The 17,383-nt window shown below is 54.2% G+C and overlaps 1 protein-coding gene across 4 annotated transcripts in view; it reads left to right on the forward strand.

The window, feature by feature from the left end:
- AKNA (AT-hook transcription factor) overlaps positions 1–17,383 on the forward strand; it is a 52,033-nt gene that overhangs the window by 6,352 nt on the left and 28,298 nt on the right. Inside the window, exons 1-4 of one of the 4 annotated variants that reach the window (XM_053921370.2) lie at positions 2,385–2,585; positions 8,118–8,505; positions 11,252–12,318; positions 14,073–14,147. In XM_053921370.2, coding sequence (XP_053777345.1) covers positions 8,232–8,505; positions 11,252–12,318; positions 14,073–14,147 — 1,416 coding nt within the window. In that variant the 5' untranslated portion in view covers positions 2,385–2,585; positions 8,118–8,231. Of the gene's footprint in view, positions 1–2,384; positions 2,586–8,117; positions 8,506–11,251; positions 12,319–14,072; positions 14,148–17,383 lie in introns of those variants that run through there. The other 3 variants (XM_053921375.2, XM_053921378.2, XM_053921381.2) reach the window with 3 other exon arrangements.

Consider the following 17,383-nt stretch of genomic DNA (forward strand, 5'->3'; position numbering starts at 1 on the left):
CGGCTAGACTCGGTAGCTGAGCCATCATCCATCACTGCACTTTTGTTGCTGGGCATGGGGATGTAATGGTGAGCGCTTCACAGATCTCCCCATTGTCAGAGATGGACTTTTTTTTTTTTAAGATTTTACTTTATTTTTAGACAGAGGTGAAGGGAGGAAGAGAGAGGGAGAGAAACAGCGATGTGTGACAGAAACGTTGATCAGTTGCCTCTCACACGCCCCCAACCAGGGACCTGGCCCAAAACCCAGGCTTGTGCCTTGACAGGGAATTGAACCAGCAACCTTTTGGTTCATGGGACGATGCCCAACCCACTGAGCCATGCCAGTCAGGGCAACTTAACTTCTAACCCCAAGGAGGGCGGGGAGTGGAAGCACAGCTCATTTGTCGCAGGAACTGCAAGGAGCCCGTGTGGCAGGAGCCACCCAGCCGGGGTGTATAGAGGGAGAAGAGGCTAGAGCAGCGGCCAGGCTACAGGGCGTGTCGTGGTGGTAGCCACCTGGCGTTGATAGCAGTGCTGCTGGGGTTAATGACCAGGGAGGGAGAGTGAGTGAGTGACAGGGTGTCAGGGGAGCCCGCCCTTCACACAATGGCTCACATGGTCACCAGAGCCGGCAGGGAGGGGTTCTCTTGAGGGTTGGCTGTGCTCCATGTCAGGCTAGGAGCTGTGGTTAGAGCTCCACCACCCAGATGTGGATAAAGGCAGGGAAGGGGGCACGAGTGGGGTGGTAACTGGGATGAGGACACCTGGTTCCAGCCTGGCTTTGCCAGATATGCACGGCTGACCTGGGGAAAGTTCATTCATTCATTTACTCATTCATTCACTCACGTTTCCGGCCCCTGGCTCTGCGCTTTGCAGGTATTACCTCATTGGATCTGGGCAGCTGCCCTGTAGGGTGGCTACTCTTATCTTTGTTTACAGAATGGAGAAACCGAGGTGTAGAGAGATGAAGACTCAAAGGTCACAGAGCTAGCAAGAGATTTGAACCCAGGTCTTCATTAACTCTAAGATTCATTTCTCTTTCCACACTGGTGGTTCCCAAACCTGGCTGCTTCTCAGAATTACCTGATGGGGTTTTTGGACATAATCAAGACCAAATTTTTTCTCTTTTCTTTTTATTTCCTGAGCAGGGCCAGAGCTGGAGCCACATACACGTGGTGCTGAGCCAGCCCCCACCCTGGCTCCTGCCTCTCTCCCCCTTGGCCTTGCTCTTTCCAGGGAAAGCCCAGTTGGTTCTCACCTTACCCACTGCACTTGCCCTTCCAGAATGCTCTGCCGCCAGCCCTTCTCATGGCTTACTTCCACCCCCTTTCTTCCTTTCAGTCCCTTGATGGAATGTCACCTTCTCACAGAGACCTTCCTGGCCATCTCCATACCCTCGTCCCCAGCCTGTTACTCTCTGACCCATGGATCCTCTACCATGCACACATCCCGGTCACCTGAGACACTTTAAAGTCTCTGATGCCCAGAAACTGATTCTGTTGGTCTGGGCGAGTCACAGGCATCAGTATTACCAAAAGCAGCCTGGGATGTGGATCATGGCTCCATCCTATCCTCTCCGTCCTGTTCACCTCTCTCTCTCTCTCTCTCTCTCTCTCTCTCTCTCTATCCTCTCTCTCTCTCTCTCTCTCTCTCTCTTTCTGTGTGTGTTTGTTGTCTGTGCCTCTACTAACGGAGCCAGGGCTTGGCCTGTCTTGTGCTCTGCCTTATTTCCAGCACCTTGAAAAGCACCCAGCACACAATATGCTCAGTAAGTACCTGTCAGATGAATGAATGGAAGGAGGCGGCTTGGGGTAAGGCAGTTTGCCCCTTGATGAGCCCTGGGAACAAGAGGGGAAATTCACCTAGTCGGCTAGTTCCCTACCTCCGAACTGCCTAGAAAATCCTACTATAGCTATAGGCCCTGCTCGGGGTAAGGACAGTGGGTGGGATGGCAGGAATCATTGCAGCCTCTCTGGGATGTTGTGCTGCATATTGGCAGATAGGATGGAGAATCAGAGCTGGAAGGGTACCTAGCAAGCATCCAGTCTGAGCTTCCATTGTATAGATGGGCACTGAGGCCTAGTGAGAGAGGGAACCTTGGCGCTATGGAAAAAGCTCCTAGAGTGTTGAAGCTGCTGGAGGCCTCCTTCCAGGCTCTGCATGCTGAGTGACCTTGACCAAGGCTCTGACCTTCTCTGGGCTTTAGTCTCCTTAGTCTATATTTTGGCTGTGATGGTCCCAAGCCCTGACATGGGGAGTTTCCGTGAGTTCTTTCCTGGGCAGAACAGACGGCAGAGGGCCTGCAAGGGGTTAAGCTCCTCCTGCTCACTCTCACTCCGCACTCAGACAAACCCCCTCCTTCTGACAAACACTTGTAGGAAACCAGGCTGGGCGCTTCCTGCCTAGGCAAGGCGGCCTCAGCCGCAGCAGGGGCGGGGAGAGGTGGGGAGCGATGCTTGTCTGTGAGCAGCAGCTTGGGCTGGCAGAGCGGCCTGGAGGCGGGCCAGGGCGCCATGGAGGCAGGGGGCTCCCCAGGTTTGGAACAAAGACCTCACAGGCAGGTCCTCTGAGCTGGGGCCAGCAGGATGGTGAAACCCGAGAGAGGTAAGGGAGTGGAGGAGGGCAGGGAGGCCGCCTTCCCTCTGGACGGGCCAGTCACAGACTCTCTGGGACAGTCCAGGGAGGCTGGACCAGCCCAGCCCAGCCAGGAAGTTGCAGCTGCTGCGACAGCTGTGTGACTTCTCTCCCTGCTGAAGGGAGCCCGGCCCCCACACCCGGGCAAGGGTGGACTTTAGGGGGATTTCCTCAAGCCTCGAGATGCTGGATTCTAGTCCGAGCTCTGACTCTGGTCTCTGTGAACTTGGACAAGCGCTGGTCCCTCTCTGTGGAGTATCCTCATCTGCACAGGGCGAGTCAGTCCCCTGGGCTGCCAAGAGGCCTCAGACATAATGTACGAATGAGGAGCTGGCCAGGAGGCAATAGAGGGTCCCCTTGAGAGAGTGGCCCCTTCTGGCAAGTAAGGGCACGGAGAGGAGCTAAGGATGGTCCAGCAGACCCAACCCAGCTCTTCAGACTGGGGGACTGGAGTTCGCATCAGCCAGCGCGCCTTCCCTCTTTCTCCAGGGCCTCCGCTGCTGCTGGGGAGAGCCGGCGGCTGGAGGGGGTACATGCAGAGTGGGGGGTGCCTGATGCTTCCCCATGGGTGTCATTTCTATGCAGCTGGCAGGAACCCCTTGAGGACAACAGGTCTGTGCCCTGCCAGCTGGTCAGAGACAGAGGCCAAGTTTGGGGCTCGGACCCCAACAGCCCAGCCTTTTTGGAGGAGCGCAGCCACTTGATATAGGGGACCTTCCTTCCCCTTGCTCCTGCCCCACTACCCCCCAAGTGTGATGGACTTGGTTTCAGAGACTCAGGCCCTGGGTTTGAATCAGACCGGGCCGCACTTCCTGGCTGTGAGGTCTTGTGAGAGCCGGCCACCTCTCTTTCGCTCCATTTTGCATCTGGGAGATGTCAGGGTCAGGGGCAGGGCAGGGGGCGGCATCCAGGTCAGCCCTGGCTAGATGGGAAGGAGCTTCAGAAGGCATGGGGAGGTAGAGGCGGGCTGCATGGCTGCGGGTGGCAGAGGAGAACCAGGGAGATGGCGACATAAAGGGAAACACCTCAGGTTGGGAGCGGCTGAGGGGGCAGAGAAGCGTCTGAGTGGGGGTGGCTGACCCCCTTGGGAAATGGAGAGAGAAACCACAAGGGTTTCATACACCCTTGAGAGAACCAGGGGCAGGGGTAGTGGGGGGGAGGGAGAAGGAAGGGGGTAGAGATTGGTGCTTCCTTGTGGGGTTAGTTTCTCCAGGGCTGGCAGGGACCCGGTGCCCAGCAGCTCAGCCCTTGAGGGAACTTCGTGCTAATGGGACTTTCCTGCATTCAGGCCCCAGCTCATGGAGGCTGACCAGAACAAGCCTGCCTTTGGCTGCCATTCAAGGACCTCGGCCCATAGCTTTCCATCAAGTTCTGTTTGTACTTTCAGACCTCTGTGCCTTTGTCTATGCTGTTCCCTCTGCCTAGAATGCCCTTCCTACCTCTTCTTCCCCCAAATCCTCTTTGTCAACTTAATACTTCTTCAGTTACTCCTCTGTACTGTCCCCTGTCCCACCTTCATTTGGAATGCTTTTACTTATTGCTGTACTCATTTCTGAGTCTAGCTTGGCAAACAGTAGGAGGTCATATTTTTTTAAAATTTTATTTATTGATTTTTAGAGAGAAAGAAACATCAATTTGTTGTCCCACTTGTTTATACATTCATTGGTTGATTCTTGCATGTACGCTGGCCAGGGATCGAACCTGCAACGTTGGTGTATTGTGACAATGCTCTAACCAACTGAGCTACTCAGCCAGGGTGGAGGTCATACATTTTTTTAAAAGTTCACTTATAAACGTTAATTTGCTCAATCTATATCTTTGTTACTATGAAATGGGGTCCCAGAAGGGGGTTTAGCAATCCCAAGGCTGCTGCTCTCCAAAGCTGATGACAACCAGGGACCCCAAAGTTAATTTAGCTGCCTCCCAGCCCGCTCTCGCAGGGAGACACCACGTGGCTGTGGCGGGAGCACGTGACATCTTGTCCACCATACGGTGGGGCGCACTAGCCCAGTGGGTCACTGTGCAGCAGCAGCCCCAGGCCAGGAACCTGGTCTCCGACATCCAGCCCGCTTTTCTCTCACAGTAGCCCACTAGCCCGTGTCCTCGTCCAGCCTGAAGTTGGCATGTGGCCGGTGCTCATGTGTGTTGCTGACTGACTGATCCGCTGGCTGGCCTGTCCTGAGCTCCATGGCACTGAGGGCTGGGACTCACATGGGACATGGAGTCCCAACTTGGGAGAGAATCACAGGGAGAGGCTCGCAGGTTTCGGGGCCTGGGGCGCCTGTGCAAAGCTCAGCTAGTGACCGCAGCTGCCTCTGACGCGCGGCCTCCCCTGGTCACAGCGAGATTTCTGAGCTGACTGAGTCATCCCAGGAGACAGGATGTTCCTCTTTGTGCCCCAGAGGCTTCTGTGATTGGGCAGGCTGCTCTGTGGCATGGCTAGAAAAAAGCCCTTTAAAAAGTCAAAAAACCACACTCCTCCCCAGCCCCTTCCTTGGGCAGAGGTTTCAGAAATAGAAGAGCAACAGCTCTCAGCACCCGTTACACCTGCCATAAGAGCAGCAGTGGGAAGGTCTAGTCAGCCTAGAGGGCCGGACTTGCTCAGGGTGCTGGTTCAAATGCAGATTCCTGGGCCCTACCCACAGGACCACCAAGTTTGGCTCTCTTTGGGTCGACCTAGGAGTCTGCATTCTTAGAGGATTCTTTTTAAATATTTTTTTTATTTTTAGAGAGAGGGGAAGGGAAGGAGAAAGAGAGGGAGAGAAACATCAATGTGTGGTTGCTTCTTGTGCACCCCTCACTGGGGACCTGGCCTGAAAGCCAGGCATGTGCCCTGACTGGGAATCGAACCAGCAACCTTTTGGTTCACAGGCAGGCAATCAATCCACTGAGCCACACCAGCCAGGGCCATTCTTAGAGGATTCTTAAAAGCAGTCAACTTTAAGGCCCAGTGGCAGGAATTTCCAGGAGGGGTATAGGCCCCCCAGAGAGTAGGAGAAAAAAGATTAGAATGTCTCTTTAAAATATTTATTTTCTACTGCACCTTTTTTAAAATTTATTTTTGAAATATTTTTTTAATACATGTAGTGTATTGGCATGAGAACACATGTGTATAAGGAATATACAGAGTGGGGCAAAAGTAGGTTTACAGTTGTTCATATGGAAAATAAGTAATACAAGAATAAACCGTTTTACATACTCACAACTGTAAACCTACTTTTGCCTCACCCCATATAGTGGATATGCAAGCAAATACGTCTTTACTGATGCATTGTGTGATTGTAAAAGACTTCCGGGGGAGACCACTGGGCCAAAACAGTTCCAAATCTTCTGTCCCTGAGCAGCTGAGTGATCTTGGCCCAGTTACTCTTCCATGTTGAGCTTCAATTTTCTCATCTGAAAAATAGTTTTCCTGTGACCCACTCACTGTTTGAGAACATACAGGTAAAGCTTCTGGCCCAGGCTGGGAAGAGAAGGGAGAGCATATGTAGTGCGGCCGTCTGGAGGACATTCTCGGGGAGAGAGGGAGATTGAGGCAGGGAGACAGTGAGACCCTGGCGCTCCTGTCCCGAGGAGCAGGGGTGGCAGCCCGAGAGAGAGATGGTCATTCCCTGTCCCGACCCCAGCGCTTGAGAAGGCTGCAGCCTTTCTCAGGCTGCACATTCCCTGGGGAGCTTTCTCTCCAGAAATAGTTGCCTGCTGACTTTTCTCAACTGTACAAAGCAGACTCTCACCAAGACCCAAGTGCTCACGAGGCTGCAGAAACAAACACAGACCTATTTGTCCTGGGAGGCCTGGAGTTATTTATACTCAATTGTTCCCAGTGCATGGTGACCTTTCATCCCAGCCTTGTCCTGGCTGATGTGTGGCTGGGCCTCCGTTTGCCCACCTGTAGAGCGAGGCCTGGAGGCCTTGCCAAGCTCCTTGCTGCTGTCAACCCTGTGTTTCTAAACTTTTATTTGTTGTTCCACTTACTTATGCATTCATTGGTTGATTCTTGTATGTACCTGGACTGGGAATCAAACCTGCAATCTTGGTGTATCGTATTGGGATGATGCTCTTACCAACTGAGCTACCTGGCCAGGGTTCAGCTCTGTGTTTCCAGGACTCTGTGTGGTGCTTGGCACAGAGGTGGTGCCTGAGGAGTGTTAGCCTTACCAGGAGGGCAGGGAAAGGAGTCAAGAGGAGATGAGGAGAGAAAGAAGGAAAAAGAAGGAAAGAAGGCAGGTGGGGAAGAGCCAAGCATACTGACTCCCCATCCTCCACAACCACACTTCTGCTTCATTCTTTCTGAGCAGCCACCGAGGAGCTTCTAAGCCATACCTCCATGTGCTCTCCTGGGTCTGGGGTGCTCTTCAAAGGCCAGAGCAGGACCTGAGAGGCCCTCCTGGCTCTGGCCACCACCTCTCCTTGCCCACACTCTCTGCCTTCACAGGCCCAACCCCCAATACCACAGCCTTCAGGAAACCACTACCAGTCACCCCTCCCGCCTCTCGGCCTTTGTAATCTCCGGCCCCCTGCCTGGAATGCTTTCTTAAAAATTGAGGTGATACATAACAAAAATTTAACCATTTTAAAGCGAACAGTTCAGTGGCTTGTGGTATATTCAGTGTCATGCAACCACCACCTCTCTCTGGTTCCAAAAGGTCTTCATCAGCCCCCCAAAAACCTGTGCCCCTTAAGTAGTCACTCCCCAGGCGCCTGCCCCCCAGCCCCTGATAACCCCCAGGCTGCTTTCTCTCCCATGCATGTACCTGTTCTGGGTGTTTTGTGTCGGGACACACACACTGTACATGACCTTGTGTGCCTGGCATCTTTCACACAGCAGACTGTTTCCAGGTCCCTCCGTACTGCAGTATATGTCGGCGCTTCATTCCTCTTTCTGCTGGTTAGTATAGCATTGTATGTTTATACCACAAATTGTTTTTAATCATCGCTGATGGACGTTTGGGCTGCGTGATGGGCAGAGCTGCCACTAGTGTGTGTGTGCATGTGTTTGACTCAGTACCTGTTTTCAATTATTTTGGGTCCTGGAATGCTCTTTGCACCATCCCCCTACTCCTGATTTGAATTCTTACGGTGGGGGCGGTCGGGGGGTGGACAGGAAAGGTTCCCAGAAGAAGAAGCAGCTTCTAAACAGGGCCTTCCCTGACTTCCTAGGCCTGCATGGGACCCCTGCCCTCCTCCCCGCCCCCAGGCTCTGGCCTGTGCCCGCCGCCCATGCACTGAGCCCGGCACCCAGTAACAATAGCTAGCACGTGTCCCACACCCTCCAGGGTGCTGGCCACTGGGCCCCTTATCCTGTATCTCAGGTCATTTTACACAACTCTTGAGGGAAAGAGGAATTATTATCCCAGCCTGCCCATGGTCACACAGCTTCAAGCGGATGGAGCCAGGAGCTGAACCGAGGCTGACTACTTCCAAGGTGCCTGCTGGTAACGTCTTATTCAGAAGAAAGGGGGGGACTCCAGGACTAATGCCATCCCCTGATTGTGTCCCCAGCAGGCCTCAGGCAGGATGGCTGCTGCTGAGAGGAGCCGGCGGTGACTGAGGCCTGTAGTGGCAGCTCCATCTCCTGAAGATGGGGTGGCCCAGGTGAAGCTCAGACCAGGCCCCATGGCCAGCTCGGGGACGGAGGTCCGCTGGGCCGAGCCCTGCCTGGGGAAGGGACCCCGGCGGCGGCGCTGGGCCTGGGCTGAGGAGGAAAAGGATGCTGTTGGGAGCGTGCCACACAGCTGGGAAGAAGAAGGGCCCCTCCCCACCTCCACCAGCCCCGAGCTCCTCGAGGACTTCCGCCTGGCCCAGCAGCACCTGCAGCCCCTGGAGTGGCACTTGGAGCCACAGCCCGATGGGCACCAGGCTTCCGACTCAGGACAGTCCGCAGAAGAAGGTGAGACTTCCTCTCCCAACCTCACCCTGGAGTCCCCAAACATCCTATCTTCTGGCCAGAGGCCAGGAGTGGGAGGGAATTTCAGAAAAATTTTAAAAATTCTATGAAGTCTATAATTTAAAAATGTTAAAGATTTAAATTACATAGGTAATACTGTTTATTGCAGAAGTATCAGCAAACAGAGGAAAAACGAAAAATGACATATCCAGATAACTCTTCCATAAGTGTACATACAACAGTAATATGACTGTGGAACAGTGTTGTACAAACTATATTGTAACCTGCTTTTTGGTAACTTAATCGACACCGACAATTTCCCAGCTCAGCAGATATTCTTCCACAAGTCACTCCTAATGCCCGACGAGGAATTCCATGGCGTGGACATTCTGAAGTTCGCTGGGCCATTCCCCTCGTGCTGTGCATTTAGGTAGTCTCTAGTTTTTGCTGTTATAAACGACGCAGAGGTGGAGGTCGTTAGCACATCTTTGCACACTCGATTTGATAATAACCTTCGTCACGGAAATTGCCTGGTCCAGGGATTATGCCATTGTTAAGACTTCGTAAAATCCCACTTAGCAATGGGAATGTGGGCATCCCCCGTTTTCTAAAATAACTGTTCCCTGTGCACTGAGACCAACTTAGACTAACTTGCTACTTGGGAAGCCCCTTCTCTCTGGGTCTTGGTCTCCCCATCTGTGAGATGGGAGTCAGGATGCCATTGGGGATGGGAAGAGCTTGATGCGGGGTGCCTGGTGCACTCAGAGTAAGAAAGAAACACCCCGTCTTAGGGTTCTGCGAATCTGCAGGCCTGCCTGGGGGTAGAGGCGCCATTAGGCTGGTAGTGGATTTTTTGTGCCGTGACTCAAAGTTCCTCATGCTGGATCTGCCCAGAGCTAAGAGGAGCCGCTGTGAGCTCTCTCTCAGGGAACGGTGACTGGGGTGCCCTGGGAGAAAAGGGCAGAGGCATCTCTTCCTGAGGTCACATGGTAACCCCTGCTATGATGTAACAGCTGCTGCCATGTCCTGTACCCTTGCTGTGTGCCTGGGGCAGGGCTAGGCAGAGCCTGGGACCTGTCTCCTTCCCTCCTCAACACCCTCTGCCAGGTGGGAGGGACTAGCCTCTGGTCTCAGTAAGGACTGCCAGAGAGGTCTGCTACTTGCCCATGGCCCCCAGTGAAGGATCAGACGGGCCAGGATTGAACCCAGGGCTCCCTGGCTCCAAAGCCCCCTCCCTTCATCTCACTACATGAACCCCAGGAGTAGACACTGACTCGCCTACATGGCTGGGACCTGGGTGTCAGGTCCGGGCCTGCCAGGAACCACTGTGTGGTCTTTGGCCAAGATGCTTAACCTCTCTGGACTCCAAGCATGCGGCTGTAAACAAGAGAGACTTGCTGAAGAAGATTTTAAGGAGTTGGAGGATATAGATTCCAAGGGTAGGGGAGAGAGCATAGGGGAAGAGCAGAGGATGATACACAGGTTAATGACAAAGGTGTGTCTGGCCAGAGCAGAGAGTCTGTGCTTGGCAGTGGGCAGGCTGTGTCTGATAAAGCTTTGGGTCTATCCCAAAGACTTACATAGGATCTAGGACAGAATAGGTGCTCAATAAACATCGACTCCGTGGATGATGGATAGGTGAATGGATGAATGGGTGGGTGGGTAATGGATGGGTGAGTGGCTGGGTGGACAGATGAATGAATAGTTCTTGAGCACCTACTATGTAATAATTACAATGACTACCCATTTTCTGGGAACTTTGCCTACCTTATTGCCCTCCCTCCCTCCCTTTCTTTTCTTTCCATTCAGTTAACAAGTATTGAGTATCCTTATGCTCATGGAACTCAGTCTAGTCGGGGGGGGTGGAATATTAATGATACAATCACATAAGTAAGTGGAAAACTGATGCTGTGATAAGTATTTCAAAATAAAGGTATTCGGTCTTCTGAAAACGTATTAAGGGAGAATCAACCTAGTGAGGGAGGTGCAAGAAGACTTCTTGTCAAGGCTGAGCTAATGTCTGAAGGACAAATAGGAGGCAACTAGGCCAAGGGAGGTAAAAAGGACCCTGGCAGAGGGACTGGCATGTGCAGAGGCCCTGTGGCAGGAGAGGATGTGGTGTGACGAGAGCCGGGAGAGACTGAGGGGGACCCCAGAGAGAGATGGACCAGGAGCGCTAATGGAGGCCGGAGGCAGGGGTCTCAGGACCATATTAAAGGTTCCGCTCTATCCTGGGAACAACAGGAAGATACTGATGAGTGTTCGGATGGTGGGTGAGGGCGAGGATTGAGGAGAGGATTCGGTAGCTACAGCAGTGCTCCCAGGTGAGAGAGGGTGTTGTCTTGGGCAAAGGTGGTGGTGCTGGACTGCAGAGCAGTAGGTGAGTTTGACAGCTATAGGAGGTCATGGTGACAGGATTCTGGGAGTGAGGGGGAGGCAGATGGCAAGGACGCCTCCCAGGTTTCTGGCTCGTACAGCTGGATGGGATGGTATTGCCATTTGCTGGGATGGGGGGATAACCCCCCGTCCACAGGGAGGGGGGATAACCAGGTGTGGGGTTTGAGTGTGGAGGGCCTTTGAGACAACCAGAGGAGGTTAGGGAAGCACTTGGCCACGTGGGCTGGGCCTTACTGGGAATCTTATAGTGGTAAGATGAGGAAATGAGTGCCCAGGGGGGTGCAAAGACTTGGGCAGCATTCCACAGTCAGTCCAGACCCAACATGTGCTGAGCAATTGACTCTCTTTCCAGAGTTTGAAGCAGAGGATGTGGACAGCCCAGAAAGTTCCAACTTGCCTCTCAGCTGGCTCCCCCAGCATGACCCTCCACTGGACATGACCAGAGAGGAGCCAGATGAGGCCCTTGGAGAGCATGAGCCTGGAGAAGCTGGAGAGAGCTCCCCAAGGTTGGGGCACAAGGCTGGTCTCTGCTCCAGGGACAATGGAAACACCAGCCCCACGGCCCTGGGGTGGGGTCGGGCCACAGGCTGGGTGACTTCTGGCAAACAAGCCAGTGGAGACAGACTTCCAGAACATTCTGAGGTCAACCCAACTGTTGACCTCAGCTCTGCAAGGTCCTGGAGCAGTGGGACCGTGAGCCTCGGCCACCCTAGTGACAGCCTTGATTCTCCCTGGGAAGGAGAGATGGATGTCCCCCAGCCCACTGCCCTAGCAGAAGCTCTGCCACACAGCCCCAGTCAGCACCTCCTCAATTCAGACTGCAGAACTGGAGGAAGTGTTGCTCTGGCAACCCCCACGGAATTCCAGGGCTCCTCAGCACCCCCAGCCCAGAGCCTCCAGTGTCCTGAAGACAGATGGAGGAGAGAGACTACCAGCCTCTCCTGCCCTCAGCTGGGGGACCAAGCCTGGAAGCGGACACGGACATCACCTAAGGCTCTCCCTTCCCGATTCACTGGCTCTGTCAGCCCCCCAAATCCTCGGTCTAGGCCTGCCCGGCAGGACAGGCCGCCACCCAGGGAGGGAGCCACTGTGGCTGGCCACTCATCTTCGGATGCCCCCAAGTATGGCCGAGGGCGGCTGAACTACCCGCTCCCTGACTTCTCCAAGGTGGGACCCCGGGTAAGATTCCCCAGACATGAGAGTTACCACCCGCCCAAGGCCAGGAGCCGTAGCAAGCAGCCTCAGGACCCTGGCAGACCACTGATCTTCAAGTCGCCCGCCGAGATTGTGCAGGAGGTGCTGTTGAGCAGTGAAGAAGCCTGCTCAGGAAAGGACCCACCTCCTACCCACCCATTCACAGGGGTACCCCAAGAATTTCAGACGCCTGAACAAGCCACCAAGCTGGTCCATCAGCTCCAGGTAAGCCAGTCTCATTTCTATGAGCATGTCACCAAGGCTCATGCTGGCCTGGGAGGCTTGGAGGCTGGTAAGGATGGGGGGCCTTGGGCCAGGGCAGGATCCCCCTGCTGGTGGAGAGAGGGTAGTACCCCCAGCCATGAAGACCGTCCCAAGCCCTTTGCTCAGAGAGAGAAGTGAGCACACCCATGCTGCAAGGGTATCCGTGTTGGCTTGTTCTGAACTTCTGCTGTGAAGACACTTGAAACATACACAAGAGAGAAAACAGTATAATGAGCCCCCCACCTCCATCACCCACGTTCCCCCCATGTCCCAGCACCCGTATACCCTGGCAACCTTTTCCATCCATGGCTCACCCCTTGCCCCGCCCACCCTACTGGAGTATTTTTAAGCACATTTCAGGCATCAGATCATTTGATTCAAAATATTTTAGTATGCACATCGAAAGATAAGAATTCTGCCTTAAACATAACCACACAACCGTTATCCTACCTAAAGTTGGCACCGATTCCTTCATATTATCCAACATCCAGCCAGTGTTCAGATCTCACCGTGTGTCTTGTAACTGGCTTGTTTGTCTTAGTGGGTTCGAATTTGGATCCTAACATAACTCGTATATGGCATTTGGCCAGTGTGTCTTTCGAGCCCTCCCTTTTTGTCTTTTTTCTTTTTCTCTCCTTCCTTTCTTCCTTTTCAAATTTCTTTCTTCCTTGTAACGTATTTGTTAAGGAACCAGTTCTGTCCTGCGCATGCTAACGATGTCTCTTCCCGTGCCCCTTTGTCCTGCCCATTGTCAGTTTAGAGCTGGAGGGTTTTTCGGGTTGTAATCCTCTGTGTGTTTCCCCTCCAGACCACAAGCACCACACAGGCAGGGAGTTTGAGGTAACAGCACATCCTGGGTGGCCCCCTCGGGAGACAGGGGATGCCTGCTGGCCTCAGCTGTGACGTGAGAGGCTGCCGGTGGCCACTGCCTTGGTCCAGCCCTGCATTTGGGGTGACAGACGGTAGTATCCTCACGCTCTCAGTCCTTCTGCGTTCATTTGATGGGAATTTTCTGTACAGGAAAACTTTCCCCTCATCCACTATATAGTTACCAAGGTCTTGGTCAATGGGAAGGACAGGAGAAATACTTGATTCTGTCCCAATTACCAGTTTTCAGAACTATGCGTCGCTTCCTTCTCATCCTTCAGAGGTAACTGGTGACATTTGTTTTTGCTTTCCTCCCTCATTTTAATGAAACTCTTCAGTTTTGTTTAAGGCAAGTAGTGACTCTGAGAAGACGCCACTGTCGTTTTCAAGTCTTCTGTTTTTCTGCCAAGGGGGCCCTTGATCACTCATTCATTCATCCATTAAAGTGTGCTTATTAAGCACATACTCCTTAAGCAGCAAACAGGGCGGCGGGGAAGACGGATGTGGGCCTTACACACAGAGCCCACGGGGAATCTGGACACTGTAGTTGCTGTCCTCTGCAATGGGGTCATGTGCAGCAGTAGAGCGGTCCCAAGGCCCTGCACTCTGACTCATTGCCGGAGACAGTGGAAGGGCTGGTGGGTGAGGTGTCCCACTGCCTCGAACGCTCCAGAATGTGGCCAGGGGGTGTGCATTACATGTGAGCCCGAAAGGGTCTCTCAGATCCCAACTCTGGAGGTTTTTCACTCTGAGGGACCCAGGAAGCCCTTCCACGGGGTAGGTTCCCTGTGAGGGGCCTCATGGTGAGGAGCCTGGGCAGGTGACCACTTTGCCATCTCTTTCTGCAGGAGGACTACCACAAGCTCCTCACCAAGTATGCTGAGGCTGAGAACACCATCGACCAGCTGCGCCTGGGGGCCAAGGTACCCAGCTGGGGTGGGCTGGAGGTGTGGGCCCTGGCTCCCTGCAGATGACACTTTTTCAAAGTCTATGAGAGGGCCATTACCTCTTGCCTCCTGGCACCTGCCTTGTAGGGATAGTAGAACCCAGTCCTTCTTGTTCTACCACAAGGTCGTTCCGTGACCCAGGCCAGCAGTCTTCAGGCTCAGTGGCCTTTATCATTGATGAGCTTGGACATCCTTGAATCCTAGAATCCAGGTTCCCCAGGGATACCACCAGAAGCTGTCTCCTAGATGAGGTCTAGGTTAAGATCACCTGGGCTTGATTCCTAAATCCATTATAAGTCAGTTGTGTGACCTTAAGGCAGTTACTTGGGCTCTCTGAGCCTCAAGGAGGAAGCACAGAACTTCTTCTTGGTCCCCCCCAACCCCCGCCCGATGGGTGTTTGTTTCCTCCACCTGATCCTTCTGGGATAAAAACTTTATCTTTCTTCTTCCCCACCATTGACCATAGCCTCTCCCCTCATCCCCTGACTGAATGCTGAGTGAGTGACAAGTGTGTGTGTGGCAGGGGAGATGGAGGGAGAAATCCACCCACCCAAACAGAGCTGGCCGCCATCCTGCCCAGCCCCCACTCCAACTTGGGAGGAAGCTCTGAGACCTTCCCCTTTTCTGGTGTGAGGCAGGAAGTGAGACCTGTGGCAGCCCCTGTGGTTTCCTGCCCTCCCACTCCCCCCTCTTGCCCCATCAAGTAGCAGTGGAGGAAGGGGTGGGAGCTGAGGCGCAGAGAGGTAGACCCTCCCTCTCCCTGGCCTCCCCTCATGGGGCACCCCCATGGGCCTGCCCCTGTCACGCCCCAGGACCCCTCCCCTGCCCAGTGCTGCCCTCGGCCATGTAGAGGTGCCTCTCTGAAGTGTGCACAGAGGCAGTATGGTGAGAATGGGGCCCTGTCCTAGGAGCTGTGCTCTGTGTCCCCACACCAGCCTCACACACAGGCAGGCCCCTTCCCACCCCAGCCTCCTTGGACACCTCTGTAAAAGGGTGTTAACCAGCCCTTCCTCCTGGAAGCCAATGGGCTCTACCCAGTATCACAAGCCTCTTTATAGCTCTGAACTGCTGAGCCAGGTTTAGGGGTGGAACGGATGGCGGTGCTGGGAGGACAGTAGAGGGGCTGGGTGAGGCATCCTCTCCCCGGAGACCACGTTCTCATGACTGCAGACCCTTATAAGGTCCTAGGGGAAACAAACTGGTCATCAGGTGCAAGCCCACAGCTCCCTGTCTCACAGATGGGAGAACTGGGACCCCAGGAGGGGCAGAAGCTGCCAAAGGTCACGTTCGGGAGCAGAGGCTCAAAGCATCTCCTCCCTCCCTCCCTTCTGTTCCTCCTCTTGTGAAGGAAATGAGTTGGTACAGACCTGGCCGCTGGTTGAGTTCTTCCTTAGAGATAGGGACTATTAATTGTGATTAATAGTGTTACTAGGAAGGTGCTGGCTGGGTGTCCAGGCGCAGTGCAGGCACGGGCAGGGGTGGGCACAGTGGGAGGACAGCCGTGGTGCCTCCTCTCATGGGCACTCCCCTAGCCCAGTGGGGACTAGGGTCTCCCTTTGTGCGCTCACCTGGGCCTAGCAGGTGACCGAGACCCAATCAGGAGCGAAGGTGGCAGAGGCTAGGAGTGGTCTGGTGCCAGCTCACCCACTCCTACTTCCTGGGGAAAGGACTCCTTGGCCTATGGGTTCTCCTCAAGAGAAGCACAGGTTAGCTGGACCCTTCTAGAAGCGGGACAGTGTGCTCCTGGACCCCCAGTCTCACAGCGCCCTGGGGAGCAGCAGGGCAGGGCTCACCATGCCAGCGTGTTGAGGACACAGCGTCCAGGTGGGGAGGGGAATGGCCAGTCCCACGGGGCCTAGGGCTTCCAGCCAGGCTTCTCATTCTCTCCAGGGCTCTGCAGACTCAAGCCCGAAGGCTCGGGAAACACTGGCAAGGCTTTCTGCTCAAAGCCCTTGTCAAGGAGGTGGGTGTGTTCCTGTTCCTCCAGGCTGAGCTGGCTGGAGTGACCCTCCCTCCCCAGGACCTGCCGAGCCCCTCACTTTGCTCAGAGCCCCCTAGGGAGGGAGCCAGGCTGGGGATGTTGCCTGGATACCCAGAGTAGACAGCCAGCAACAGTGGGGGCCCAGGGAAAACAGACTGGCCTATGCTGAGCAGAGAAAAGGTGCCAGGCCAAGGCCAAGTGCACTGCCAGGGTTACCTCGTTTCATCCTCTTTGCAAGAGGAAACTGAGGCACAGTCGGGTGGAGTGGTTTGCTGTACATCCCACAGCTGGCAATGGATTGCAAGTTGGGTTTTAAACCTAGGTCTGCCTGATTCCAAAGTGGGTGCTCTTCCCCATTCTGGGCAAGCGCAATAACAGACCCTGCCCAGCAGACACATAGGGACCAGGCAGGGTGATGGTGTCATAGTGAGAATAAGAATAGTAATAAGTGATGTTTACTGACCACTGGCCTGAGGAATTTACCATGGGGGAAACAGACATAGGAAGATAAATAATTTGCCCATGATCACTCAATAATTAGGGGCCAGAGCTGGGGTATGAGCCACGCAGTCCGGCCCCAAAGCCCACTGCTAACACCACACCGTCTAGGAGAACCAGGCTCTGGGTTCTGCAGCAGGGGAGGCTGACCAGCAAGTCCCATGGCCTGGCCTGGGAGCATCCCTGGATCTGGACTGGGTGGGGCCAGGAGCCAGGGCTGTCAGGAGTCACTACCTGGCTCTGTTCTCACAGCAGCTTAGGGTCAGAGTTTATGGTGATCTCACACATTTGGTGCCCTGTTGCCACCTCCCTGTACCCTCTGTCCCCCATCTCAGCTGCCTCTCAGTGGCTGGGGCATCTGGGAAGTTGAAGAGACCAGAAATTACCCCAGAAAGAATCAAGGGATGACTTAATCCTAAAAGCATATGTTTGGACAGCTACTAGTTGGTCCAGAAGCCCCTGGTGGAGGTGGGATGTGGTAGGGCTGGGGGGGCAAGAGAGAGGTTTCTATATTCAGAGGGGCTGGGAAACAGTTCCTGTCCGCTCCACTCCTTCCCCCTCCTCACCCCATTCATAAAGCCCATTAGCATTTTAAAGGCTGTGGGAAACCCATCTGTGCAGAGTCAGTTATTTAACCCAATCTTCCCCCGCACTCCCTGGTTCACCGCTCACTGATAACCCTGCTCAGGGAGCTAGTCCAGCTTCTGGGGACAACATGGGACACCCTGGCTTA

The sequence above is a fragment of the Desmodus rotundus genome, chromosome 1 (assembly GCF_022682495.2).
Source record: "Desmodus rotundus isolate HL8 chromosome 1, HLdesRot8A.1, whole genome shotgun sequence".
Classification (NCBI taxonomy): Eukaryota; Metazoa; Chordata; class Mammalia; order Chiroptera; family Phyllostomidae; genus Desmodus; species Desmodus rotundus.